This window comes from Scheffersomyces coipomensis (assembly GCF_036884675.1).
Source record: "Scheffersomyces coipomensis strain NRRL Y-17651 chromosome Unknown DFJ63scaffold_4, whole genome shotgun sequence".
Taxonomy (NCBI): Eukaryota; Fungi; Ascomycota; class Pichiomycetes; order Serinales; family Debaryomycetaceae; genus Scheffersomyces; species Scheffersomyces coipomensis.
Genome location: NW_027042895.1, coordinates 373,639 through 387,299, shown reverse-complemented (window position 1 = coordinate 387,299; position 13,661 = coordinate 373,639). Strand labels below are relative to the sequence as shown.

Genomic DNA, 13,661 nt, shown 5'->3' with positions numbered 1-13,661 from the left:
ATGGATGATTCATTAGTAAGACATTTAATGAGTTTCAGCTGGGATTTCAAAAACAACTTGTTTACCAGTTAATTTTGAGTATAATTGTTGGAATGATTCTAATTTATAGTCAACAGATGATGAATCTTTAGAGTCTAATAAAACTTTTTGAATCTTGTTACCACCGACCAAGTATCTAACTCTTTTACCGATGATTTCAGTTGGGAAGACTAAATCTTCTAAGATTGAATCATGAACAGCAGTTAAAGTTCTTGATCTTGGTCTTTTTTGTAATTGTCTAGTACCTCTACCTGGTTTTGGTAAGATTCTTCTTTCAGCTAAGAAAACAACATGTGAATCTGGGAATTTCTTTTCTAATTCTCTAGTTAATCTGATTTGAACTTTCTTGTAAGCAATTAAAGATGGAACTGGAACAAAGATAGCTAAAGCTTTTTTACCACCGCTAACATCAATTTCTTTAATAGATTTGAATTGTAAAGCTCTTAAATCAGCTTTTAAATCAGCTTGACCTTCTAAGTCAATAAAAGCTTGAGCAACTTTTAATTCTAATTCAGTTGGCTTTTCTGATAAAATCTTGCTGGCAGCAGACATATTGATCACTTATACTATAAATTATATATATGAAAGGTATTGAAAGTGGTTAATGAAAAACTCAAAAGTTGCCTATTTTTTCTCATAATTGAAATGAAAAAAAATTCGCTATACATTTTAACCCTTTTTACAGATTAGGTATATAACTTGTAAATTGCCCTAATGTAAATTGTAAATTATATTTCGCACTATAGTAACCTGTAAAATTGCCAAAAGGAAGACTTTTGATAAAATGTACTGCACACAAGGAATCTCTTCGTCATGTGATTGATGGGACTGTTTTTTTCAATGAATTTCCTATTTCGGACGACTATGGGATCCAATATCACATCCATGCCGCTCTTGGCCTTGGGCACGTGAGCAAAATTATACCAATTTGATTGGCAACCATATCCCGATCAAATCACAAAATGTGATTTATCTATCTACAAATCTGGAGTACTCCTTAGATTGACTTGGACAGTTACATGATAAAGAGTATAAGTCATTCATCATTCAATTCAATCTCAGTACTCCGATCTATCCCATCCTACTCCTTCCATACCTCATCATCTAAAATCATGTCATTAGTTGAAGAAGCTAAAAAGCAAGCTGCCTATAAAGCAGTGGATGACAATTTCCCACCCCATGCTAAATACGTTGGGATTGGAAGTGGATCTACTGTAGTTTATGTGGCAGAAAGAATTGGACAATTAAAGAATAAAGATAGTTTTATCTGTATACCAACAGGATTCCAATCTAAACAATTGATTATTGATAATGGATTGAAATTAGGTACTATTGAACAATTTTCAGATTTAGATATTGCCTTTGATGGAGCTGATGAAGTTGATCCTCAATTGAATTTAATCAAAGGGGGTGGAGCATGTTTATTTCAAGAAAAATTAGTAGCTGTTAGTGCAAAGAAATTTGTTGTGGTTGCTGATTATAGAAAGAAATCAGATGTATTAGGGAAACAATGGAAACAAGGTATCCCAATTGAAATTGTACCTAATTCATATGTTAAAATCACTAAGGATTTGAAATCATTAGGTGCTATCACTGTTACTTTAAGACAAGGTGGTAAAGCTAAAGCAGGTCCAATTATAACTGATAATAATAATTTTCTTATTGATGCTGATTTTGGAGAAGTTAAAGATCCTGTTAGTTTACATAATAAGATTAAAAGTTTAGTAGGAGTAGTTGAAACTGGGATATTTACTAATGTTGCTTCTGTTTCTTATTTCGGTGAAGAAGATGGTAAAGTAAGCCAATGGACAGTTTAAGAGAAGGAGGAGGAGATTATAAATATTTATTTATTTTTTATGTATCTATTTATCAAAAAATGGTATATATGAATTGAATTTGAACTGACTGAATTGAATTGAATGAATTTAACTTGATTATAAGGACGACTTTGACTCTAATAAATTAATACAATATATATATAATAATAATAATAATAAAAAATAATAATAATAACATGAACAAATCATTACGTGAGTAAGATATAAAATAACACATGAAATGATGAAATAATAATAGCAATAAAAGTTAGAATGAGTTATTCACTTACTATGACTTGATATCCAATTCAAAGTTTCAACTAAACCAGTACCATCAATGGCAATGGTTGGAATAACTGACCAAGTATGTTCACCAGTTAAATCATTTAATGAAAATCTATCAATTAATTCTTTTGGTTTTATAGCACCTGGAACATCTTGTTTATTAGCCAAAACAATTAATAAACAATTAACTAATTCTTTATCATTTATAACTCTTAATAATTCCTTTTTAGATTCTTCTAATCTATTTATATCAGATGAATCAACCACATAAATTAAAGCATTTGTACCAGTGAAATAATGTCTCCATAAAGGTCTAATTCTTTCTTGACCACCACAATCCCATACTGCAAAGGAGATATTCTTATGTTTAACTTTTTCTACATTAAACCCAACGGTTGGAACTGTAGTGGTAGTTTTACCTAATTTTAATTTATATAATATAGTTGATTTACCAGCATTATCTAATCCAAGCATTAATATTCTTAATTCTCGATTTTTAAATAATCTTGATACTAAGAGACCCATGATGTATGATATGATATATTATGATGTGTTATGCTATGATATATGGTAAAGGGTAAGAAAGGAGGAGATGACGGGTGAATGGAATGATAGGATATTTTGACGATGAAAACCCTATTATGAACAACCACAAACTAATTGAACCTTTGACAGAAGATGAAATAATAATACAAACAAACAAATCGAAGCAACTACGACCTACCACTTCTTCTATGGAATATCAGAAACAGCTTAAATCGAATGACAAGATAGTTAGATATGTCTAGATATATATATATTAGTTGTCCTTTGATGTAAACAATTCAGTTTTTGAAAAAAAGGCGATAATTTAAAAATGTTACACAAACCGAAAAACCAAAATTGGCATTTTCTGTTCGTATAAAATCTTAATTCTTTCATGGTCATAATGTTTAATTGATGTAGATGATATGGTCATTGAGGGTGGTACTAAAAGTGTACCTTGTAGAGGTTCCTTCATCATGCTATCGAATTAGATCGAGTGTAAATCTCTTAAAATTGCTCATTATCGGACACTTCATCATACTCAAATTAAATTATTTCCTTATCGGGGTATAAAAATCATTGGGAATGAAACCCTAAAATTACATGTCAATTTTAGTTTCTACCATTGTAATTGAACCATTGTTGGAACTTAGTTAGTAGAAGTAGTTGTAGAGTAGATAGTAAGTGAATAGTCTAGTAATAACGTTCTATAGCTTAACATATATCTAATTCACCACACTAAATAAACGGTTTAAATTATTATTAAATCAACAAATAGACGAAGAACAAAATAATGTGGAACCGAATGAACATTCATATCATCCCATTTAACGATTCTATTATCGCCAATTTTATTAACCTCCAAAACAAACAATAATAATAATAATAATAATCTCCCATCGTCTAAACTCTCTCGTTTTGTGATTTATTAAACGCGTCTCTCATAAATTGCAACAATTCCTCAAATCGGTTATATAATAAAGGGGTACAGTGTTTAGATTATACCTTTAGTTGAAAGCTGTCAAAAAACTAAGCATTTGTACAGATTTTATCTACAATGTGCAATACCCATATCATTTAAGTTATACTCTATTTTATTAAATTAAGGTTTTGAATAAATTTGCATCTATTCATCTAATATACACAAGATTTTGGTTTTACTTCTTATTAAGCTTTCTTTTTCAGTTTCTTCTTATCTTTACTATCTTCAACTCTTTTTTTGGTTTCAACACTATCTATAACTCTTTCTAATGATAATTTAACATCTCCCTTATTAAAATGTTCTAAATTATAATATTTTGGGGCTAATTCAACTAACCATTCTGGATTTACAGCTGTAACAGTTCTAATATAATTCTTACTGGTCAAGACAAATTCATTATATATAACCCATTCTGGATCCTTGGCTAATACAGTGGATGGATGAATTAAAACTTCTTGATTATCTTTAATTGTTAAATATCCTTTACTACCAGATTTCTTCTTAGCAACTTGCATAAAGAATCCTGCAGCTAATGCTTTCCTTATATCATCTTCTCTTGAAGTTGAATTTAATTCTAAATCGAATTTTTCCATAATTCTTCTTAATTGAGATCTAACACTTTTAGCAGTGGTTAATGATCTATAACTTAAGAAATTATCACGACACCATTGATGTAATCCAATTTGTAAAGCATCATCACTTTGAAATTGTTCATAAACGTTTAATAACGTAACATGATCTCCATCAGGATGAGCAAATTGCATTTTACATTCATCAGCTCTCTTTCTGGCTGATGCAGGTCTCACAAAAACACTTGGAACTGATATTAATGATACAATACTTAAAATTTCTTCAGAACAATTGAATGCAGGTGATCCAATTAACATCACAGCTAACATTGGATCTAATGGGAATTGAGATGATAATCTACCTAAAGCAGTTAAATCTCCTTCATCGGATAAACATTGTAAATAATTTAATTCTTCTAATGCTCTCATCATAGTTTCTGGTGCAGGTGGATCCATAAAATCAAAATGAACTAAATCATCAATACCTAATTTTTTTAATTCTAATACTGTACTGGCTAAATTACTTCTTAAAATTTCAGGATATGATTGTTCAATTAATTCTTTTTTAAATGCTTCTTCAGTATATAATCTGAAACATTTACCAGGTCTAGTACGACCAGCACGACCAGCTCTTTGTTGAGCTGAAGCTTTGGAAATAGGTGATACTAATAATGATTCAACTCTAATTCTTGGATTATAAACTTTTTGTTTTGAAAATCCAGGATCAACCACATAAACAATACCATCAATAGTTAATGAAGTTTCAGCTATATTAGTTGAAATAATGATTTTTCTACCTGGTCTACCATTTGGTCTTAATTTTTGAGGGGCAGGATTAAAAATCTTTTGTTGTTGATGAGGTGGTAATGAACCATATAATGGATAAACATCAACTGGTCCACAATCTTGTTCTCTTATTAATTCATCACATTCTAATGAAATCTTACGACATGCATCTTCAATTTCTTCTTCCCCAGTTAAAAATAATAAAATATCCCCTTCATCTTCAGTAGCATGGATTTGTAATACAGTTCTAATAGCAGCATCTAAATAATCACGTTGAAATTCAGGTGTATAATAAATTTCCACAGGATGAGTTCTACCTGGAACTGCTAATAATGGAGCATCATTAAAGTATTTTTGAAATTTTTCAGCATCTAAAGTAGCAGACATAATAATAATTTTTAAATCGGGTCTTCTAATACTAACTTGTTTTAATAAACCCATTAAAATATCAGTAGCTAATGTTCTTTCATGGGCTTCATCTAATATTATAACAGAATATCTTTTTAAATCATGATCTTCCATAGCTTCTCTTAATAACATACCATCAGTCATATATTTTAAAATGGTTTTATTACTGGTTTTATTTTCAAAACGAATACTATAACCAACTTCTTGACCTAATTCAACATCCAATTCATCAGCAACTCTGGCAGCAACAGACATAGCTGCCACTCTTCTTGGTTGGGTACATGCAACTTGACTACCAGTAAGATGAGGTAAGTCATCAAACAATACAAATTGAGGAATTTGAGTGGTTTTACCTGACCCAGTTTCCCCAACAAATACCATGATTTGAGTACTTTGGAAAACTTTTAAAAATTCATTACGTTGAGCATGAACAGGTAAATCACGTCTTCCTTTTAAAATCTTAAAATATTGGTTACTGAATTCATTCCCTGTGAATGGATTAATCGTATTGTTTTCTAATGATTCAGCATCATAAGCTGTAGTTTGATGTCTTTTAAATTTGGCAAATTCCCCATTATCATGATGAACTAAAGTATCATCAACTTGAGGATGAGGATGTAATCTTAATGCTTCTTCAGCAGCCTCGGCCACAATCTCGGCAGTTGATTCATCAGAAACCTTTTGTTTCTTCAATGATCTTTCTTCACTCATTGCACAAGATCTATAATATTTCCTTCCTTATCGATCAATCAATTGTTTGATTTACCCATCTCTGCTTTAGTTTATTATTATAAAAAGAAAAATAATGAAAAAAAGATTTTCTGTATGCAGGAAAGAGATGCATCATGTCTTTCAGATCATGTGATTCAATTTTGTTATCTAAAATTGGTTAGAATGGATACATATGTTATAATATAGTAATACAAAACCATGATAAATAGTTTATTGTGTTGGTATATAAAGGTTAATAAGTTCTTCTCAAATGTTTACAGTTTTGTTCTAATTTGAAGGGAAAGATCCCAACTTACTTTTACATTTACTATACTTTTTGTTAAAGTTTGCAAAATTTTCAAAGAGCTATTTAATCTAGAAATTATTAATCCGTTGAATAATCACTCATATCTTTCAATCGATACTACATGACTACTCCACTTAAAACAGTGAATGTATCATGAATAAAATGTTCTAGATCCTATTCAAAGCCTAGTTTAATCAAAATGTAATCCGAGATACAAGCATCATAAACCGAGATACTACATTTTTCTAATTCGACTACTTGGCATAGTACATGAATAAAAGTTAAATTAACCTAAATGGGGGTTAGAATACATTAATTAAATAAGTCATTGAAGCATTACGATATGTAAAAAGAAATTTGCAGTGAAAATTTTTTCAACTTTTGCAATTCGTGAACAATGGGCCACATTAATTAAAGTTAATGCGATCCGTAAAAAAACCGTTGGAATAAATTTTTTTGGTTGTAATTTGGAGTTGAATGACATCACTTCATTGTATTTTATGAGTGATTAATAACTAGAGATTTAAATTAGATGCCGAACTACATCTTAGAAACTAGGTAGTATACCGTTGATATATGTACCGTAAGGATTTACTGTTTTATCAAACAAATTAGGACACTAACTTTCCCTAGTATCACTTGGTAGCATAATTAATCATTAATAGTTTGAATATATTAGTTGACATTTGTCTATCTACTTCATCTCTTGACTTGATTGTCGATCTTTTAAGTGATTCAAAGAAGGTTAGTTTTAAATGAGAATTACGTTGAATTATGTCAAGATATGTATGTCGATGGATATAGGCAAAACTTTGAATTAAAAAATGATTTGTAAAGGTTAGAAATGTTCTATTGGTTACGCTGTTACCAAATGAAATAGAAATTCCAGAAGACAATGGGAATTTCTTAATGATCAAAATGAAAATGTCAATTATGATGGGATAATGTAAAAGTGGATTCAAATCGAATCAAATCAAATCAAATCACTTCACTTCAAATTGAATCAATACGCTTGCTACAAAAACCCAGTATTTTTTTAACAGCTAATGATCCTGGTTCAAACCAGATCATATCCAGCAGCTACTTTGATCTCATCCAATGATCTAAAGTCACTGATCAGGATTATAAAATATACATGACCAAAAGCTGCTAAAAGTGAAAGTACAAAATAAACTCTTATTGCAAGTAAAAAAGCTTTTTTGGGTCGGTGTTTTACCAGCGCTAAAAAGTGTAAATGTGTCAAAATGAGAAAAACTGTAAATTGTTTTTTTTAAAAAACAAAAATGGTACAACTGGTAAAAGGGACACGACCACTGCAAATTGATGCAACTTGACACCATTTAAAATTGCTTGACAATAATATGAGGAGACTTGTAATGATTTACAACGATGAACACAATAAAGGACAACGAAAGCCTTTAAAAAAGAAAATTTTTATCGTCTCATTATGATAAGGAGTAACGATGTTGTTGCGAGGTTAAGATTTATATATTGACGATTAACCTGTTACGATTGCTATTACTATGAACAAGTTTCATAATTGTAGAGAGTTTAAAACAAACACACTTCTTTAATACACAAACGATTTTTTTTTATTTTACACGGTATAAAAAATATTACCTCAAAACATAACATAACCCAAAAGGCTCACCAGTTGACGAAGATGGTAGAGTGAAAGAGAGATACTTGCTACCAGGGTACAACATGAAATAAATATCATTTGTTGTAACCAGATCTAAGATGTAGGGGAGCATAAGATTAAATATTATGTACAAAATTAAGCAAACAAGTAGGATGAGCTGGTTTTAACAGTTGATATATATTAAATATTACTTGTAATATGAAAAGAAAATACCACAACATAAGAAAGATAGAGATGGATAATAATAATAACAAGTATTTGCATAATTATCCTGGACTAATTGGGAAGTGAATATATCCAAATTGGGAAATACGACCAATGCACCACAAACCCGGAATATGGCAGGGAACTATAAAACCATAACGTGGGATGATCACGCGCACCAGTAATTAAGAAAACCATTTCCGAACATTGTTTACATTCCATCGACTCATTTCAGGTTGAAATTTTTTATCGCGTTTTTGTAATTTTTACATTTTACATAATAAATCCTTAACAACCAGCAAAATTAACCGAAAATTAAAAAATATTACACTTTTTGCTTGTAAAGAATTATACTGCGAAAAATTTCTGGTCTTGGAATTTTGGCGATAATCAAAACAAACGAATATATAATAAACAACCGATATCCCTTACTTCTTGTTTTATATTTGAACATATTTTTTGGCGATTTTTTTGTTTTGTAGTTCTTTTGTTTGTTTTTCTTTTTTAACTTATAAATTAATTGTCGGCTCCTTCCTACATCCAAGGCTTATAGTACTTTCTTCGTGTGTGTTTATTACTTCACTTCCCTGTGTTTCTTTTCCGTTATTTCTAAATATAAGTAGAAATATCTGTCACTCCTTTAAATTAAAGAACACTATTATTACTTTTCCTCCTCTCTAACTCAAGTCATTCCTTCAATACTAGTTCATTTTCCTTCCTTATTTTTACAATAATACCCTCATAGAATTATACCTAAACTATAGAAGAAAACAAACAAACAAAAGAAAGAATATATCAATCATGAAGTTCACCCAATCTGTTTTCATATCTATTCTTGCCGCATTAACTTCCACTGTTAGTGCTGGTTGTACCCTCGATGGTGGTAACTATTACTGTTCTCAAACCAATAAAATCACTTATCCTGGTCTTGGATATTCTGGTTCATATCAAGATGTTACCGATATGAATGAACAAACTGGAGTTTGTACTCAACAATCTTTAGCATTCTCTGGTAATTTATCTCCTTTAGATGAAGAATTATCCATTCATTTCAGAGGTCCAATCAAATTATTACAATTTGGGGTTTATTTACCAGCAGGTACATCTAATACTAAAAGAGATGAACAAGCTGTAGCTGATATTGCTGATGAAGATTGTGAAACCAGACATGTTCATCATCAACATAAAAGAGCAACTGAAATTTTAGAAGTTACTGAAACTGTTTATGTTAATATTAATGGTCAAACTGTTGAATCTTCTACTACTGTTGCTACTTCTGTTGCAGCTCCACCCCCAATTGTTAATTCAGTTCCACCTCAAGAACCAGTTACCTCTACTCCAACCACAGCAGCTGCTCCTCCAACCACTTTAACTACCTCATCCACTTCATCAACTACATCAACCTCATCTACTTCAAATACTTCTTCTCCACAATCTTCCGCTGCTGCCGGTGATTGGGAACAAGTTGCTTACTATTCTCCAGGTAGTGCCAACAACCTTGTATTCATGAACTATTACGGTGGTTCTGGTTCTGGTGTTTGGTCATCATCTTTTGGTAACTCCTTATCATACGCCAATGCCGATGCTTCAGGTGGTTCATCAACCCCAGTTGCTTTAGGAAGTAACCTTGTGCCATCCAATAACGAATATGTTATTTTTTCCGGTCAACAATGTAGTGGTGATGATTGTGGATACTATAGAAGTGGTATTCCAGCTTATCATGGTTTTGGTGGAGATCAAAAGATTTTTGTTTTTGAATTTGAAATGCCAACTGATACTGGTGCATCTGGTGGATTAAACTTTGATATGCCAGCTGTTTGGTTATTAAATGCCAAAATTCCAAGAACTTTACAATATGGTGCTGCCACTTGTTCATGTTGGTTAACTGGTTGTGGTGAATTAGATTTATTTGAAATTTTAGATTCAGGTGATAACAGATTAATTTCTCATTTACATGATGGTCAAGGTTCAAACGGTAGTGCTCAAGGTGGAGGTGGTTCTCAAGATTATTTCTCCAGACCAACTTCAGGTTCTTTAGCTGCTGCTGTTATTTTCCAAGGTAATTCTGTATCTATCCTTGAAGTTGCTAACTCATTTGATGCTGTCTTATCTTCCGAAACTGTCCAAGGATGGATTAACCAATCCGGTTCTGTTGCTACCATTCAATAAGTCTAATCTAAGTCTTATTGTCTAAGGAAAGCACTTTATAGAACTATTTAAATTGGGATTGGTTTATTATTATTATTATTCATTGGTCATATTTTGGGAAACAATCATAAAAAGTTTCAAATAAAAAAAAAGTAACACACACATTCATCATCATTATCATTCATTCTTTCTTTATCCTCCATAGACTATATTTTGTATATTTATGTTTTTTTATATATAGTTCATCTGTTTGTATTTTTAATTTCAGGTTTGTATTTCATTTGTTTTAGAAATTCACTTCGTGTAATATTTGTAGTATTGTAATTTTGACGAGACTGTATATTAAAAGTGTTGCTAAATTTTTAAAAGTTGAACTGACCGATCTTGACTTTTTTAGTATACAGATAAGATACGATTCCAATGGCCACGGTTGGTATTGATATTGGAACAGGTTCAGTACGTGTATGTTATCATGATGCCGTAAATGGTATATTCGAATCATATGATGAACCAATCACTACGTATAATGTCAATGATGATATAATCAGCCAATCATCCAACGAAATCTTTAGGAATATTCTTAAATTATTAAATAAATTGAATCATAAAGATTATGTGGCAGTGTCAACGGCAGCCACTTGTTCTATGGTGGTGACTGAAATACAGGAGATTATAACAAGTAATGAATATATAGTGGAAAGCTTCCATTTACCAACCACTATAGGGTCACAATCAAATATATTTGATATATTTTTATGGATGGATAATAAAGCCACGAAAGAAACCAATGAATTAAATCAATCATTACCTTCATCGATATTAAATAGAGTTGGAAAGAAATTGGTTCCTGAATTAGGTATACCGAAATTAAAATACTTACAATCAATATATCCTGATAAGAAGTTCATAGTGTTTGAATTTTATGATTGGATTCATAATTTATTAAGTACTAGCATTGGTTCTAAACGAATCGTTACACTTAATCCTCAATCGTATGCTGATGATAGTTATGCTTTAGATGGATCTATCAAAGGGTGGTCAAGTTCTACATTGAAAGATTTATTCCATATTGATAACATTCAAGTAGGTGGATTTCAACAAGATAGATTTGGCATTGAAAATCATTCTTTACTTCCATGGGGGTACCCTGTAGGTCAATTAAGTACTGAAGTCAAACAGACAATCGGAATATCGAAAGATCATGAGGTTATAATTGCTAATGGTTGTATTGATTGTTATGCCGGTTGGTTGTCTACCATCGTCAACCCTGATGATTTCAATAATGGAATATGTACGATGGTAGCAGGAACATCTACATGCTTTTTATATCCTGGTTTGAGCAAAGCAAACGATGTGTTTGTGGATGGTATTTGGGGACCATTTAAGATCAGTGATGATATTCATATGTATGAATTTGGACAACCTGCTACTGGGAAATTATTTGAACGATTATTTCAAAATTATGAAAAGACCATAAGGAAAATAGTGGATGTTAATGATTCAAAATTAGTGTTTGATTATATTGAAACTGAGATTCAAAAGTACGAGGTTAAATATCATAAATCTATTAATCAAATGATTAAGAATTATTTCTATTATGGAGATGTATTTGGGAATAGAAGTCCATTGAATGATTTTTCTATGAGTGAAATGATAATTGATGGGATGAATAGTGAGAGTATTGATGAAGCATTCAAATCAATATCCATTATAAGTGATGAGTCATCAGATGAAAGAATAATACAAAGTTTAATTATTAAGTATAATCTTATCTTAGAATTCTTATGTTTCCAAACTAAACAAATGATAGATGGTTTCCATACTAGTGGAGTTAATCCTATTAAAAAACTTGTTATGGTTGGATCTCAAAGTCATAATAAAAGATTTGTGGAATTATTAAGCAATATATTACAATTACCGATCATCACCCTAGATAAGGAAGATAAGAAATATGATGTGGTCAAAGGGGCATCTATAATGGCCAGGGTTGGGGTTGAATTATATCAAGATAAGGAATTAGAGTATGGTGAAGGATTACAAAAGATATTACTGGAACATAAGATTCACACCGCCAATATCCGAGAAACCATACCTTCAGATAAAGATCGGAGATTATTGGAGGTAAAGTACGAGATATTTATTGATATGTGTAATAGACAACAGAAATATAGGGATATGATGAGAGCCGTATAGAATTTATAGAATTTATAGAATAGAACGAATGAATGAATGAAGAGTAAAATGAAATAATTTTTTATTTTTGGGTAGCGTATATTAATTAGAATTTACCCCTCTTTTTGACCCCGCGGTAATACAAAATTTTTCAAAAAACGACCTATAACCAAAAGAATGTTATTTGTCATAAATAAGCTTTGACACAAACATCGATTAAATCTGATTCAAATATGTTTTATAAATGGTCTGATTGTTGTTAAGACATAAGTCCATTCGTATTTTTATTTTATTTGCAAAGATGAGGATTTCAGTAATATTTACCAAGGAAATAAATAAATGTAACAGAAGGATGTATAGAAATTTTAGACTATGCCTAAGGTAGATCGGGGTTTTGAAAAAAAGGTGGTTTGAAGTGGGTAAAGTGAACAGTTAACCAAACCAATTAACCAATAGAGATAAATTATTCATTATCAAAACGCATTACACAACCATGGAACTAACTAATTAACACAATCACGAGTACGTGTAGTAGTATAATTGGAATTATGAGTAGGTACCCCACGTCTAAATTGTTGGTTTTAGACGTAAATATAAATTAATTAAATTAATATTAATTAATTAATTAATCAATTTAAAAGAAAAAGGGCTAAAAATAAAAATAGTTGTGGAACAGATTGATAGACAGAGACAAGAAAAATTTTTCATTACCACTAACTTCCGTTTTGAGATGAAATTAATTCGGCTCTGCCAATTTCTAGTTATAGGACTAGATAATATTATATAGCTTTTGTCGTTACTACTTGACTTCATTTTCTAATTGTTGTGGGATACTTCGTATTATTGTTTAACTGCTCTTGTAACTCCCTCAACCAGAAAATTTTTCCTCACCTTAAACTGTGTAAGAAAATCTGTTAACTATGTACAGTTACACAAACAGTAAATTTCTCTCTTTCCTTTTTTTGACTGACACTTTTTTTATTTTTGGTTTGGTTTGAATTGAGTGGTGGTCAGTGGTGGATTTGTTGTGATTGATTTCTAATAATTTAATATCCAATCCATTTCT

The 13,661-nt window shown here is 30.8% G+C and overlaps 6 protein-coding genes across 6 annotated transcripts; 3 read left to right on the top strand and 3 right to left on the bottom strand. All coding sequences in view use genetic code 12, as the record gives it.

The window, feature by feature from the left end:
* Nucleotides 1-24: 24 nt before the first annotated feature.
* On the bottom strand, nt 25-591 carry RPS7A (40S ribosomal protein eS7; the record flags this gene model as incomplete). Its single annotated transcript, XM_064905092.1, has 1 exon — nt 25-591. The coding sequence occupies one exon, from the start codon at nt 589-591 to the stop codon at nt 25-27; it is 567 nt and encodes a 188-aa protein (XP_064761531.1).
* A 560-nt stretch (nt 592-1,151) lies between these two features.
* RKI1 (ribose-5-phosphate isomerase) lies at nt 1,152-1,856 on the top strand (the record flags this gene model as incomplete). The annotated part of the gene is made up of 1 exon (XM_064905008.1): nt 1,152-1,856. The coding sequence occupies one exon, from the start codon at nt 1,152-1,154 to the stop codon at nt 1,854-1,856; it is 705 nt and encodes a 234-aa protein (XP_064761530.1).
* Nucleotides 1,857-2,138: 282 nt separating this feature from the next.
* Nucleotides 2,139-2,666, bottom strand: ARF3 (Arf3p; the record flags this gene model as incomplete). Its single annotated transcript, XM_064907465.1, has 1 exon — nt 2,139-2,666. One exon carries the CDS (start codon nt 2,664-2,666, stop codon nt 2,139-2,141), a length of 528 nt encoding a protein of 175 aa, XP_064761529.1.
* A 1,076-nt stretch (nt 2,667-3,742) lies between these two features.
* DFJ63DRAFT_144377 (DEAH-box ATP-dependent RNA helicase) lies at nt 3,743-6,358 on the bottom strand. The gene has a single exon (XM_064903498.1). It carries the CDS (start codon nt 6,120-6,122, stop codon nt 3,834-3,836), a length of 2,289 nt encoding a protein of 762 aa, XP_064761528.1. The 5' UTR covers nt 6,123-6,358; the 3' UTR covers nt 3,743-3,833.
* A 2,718-nt stretch (nt 6,359-9,076) lies between these two features.
* Nucleotides 9,077-10,444, top strand: TOS1 (Tos1p; the record flags this gene model as incomplete). The annotated part of the gene is made up of 1 exon (XM_064905057.1): nt 9,077-10,444. One exon carries the CDS (start codon nt 9,077-9,079, stop codon nt 10,442-10,444), a length of 1,368 nt encoding a protein of 455 aa, XP_064761527.1.
* A 399-nt stretch (nt 10,445-10,843) lies between these two features.
* DFJ63DRAFT_313320 (uncharacterized protein) lies at nt 10,844-12,616 on the top strand (the record flags this gene model as incomplete). The annotated part of the gene is made up of 1 exon (XM_064906144.1): nt 10,844-12,616. One exon carries the CDS (start codon nt 10,844-10,846, stop codon nt 12,614-12,616), a length of 1,773 nt encoding a protein of 590 aa, XP_064761526.1.
* Between the last annotated feature and the right edge of the window lie 1,045 nt (nt 12,617-13,661).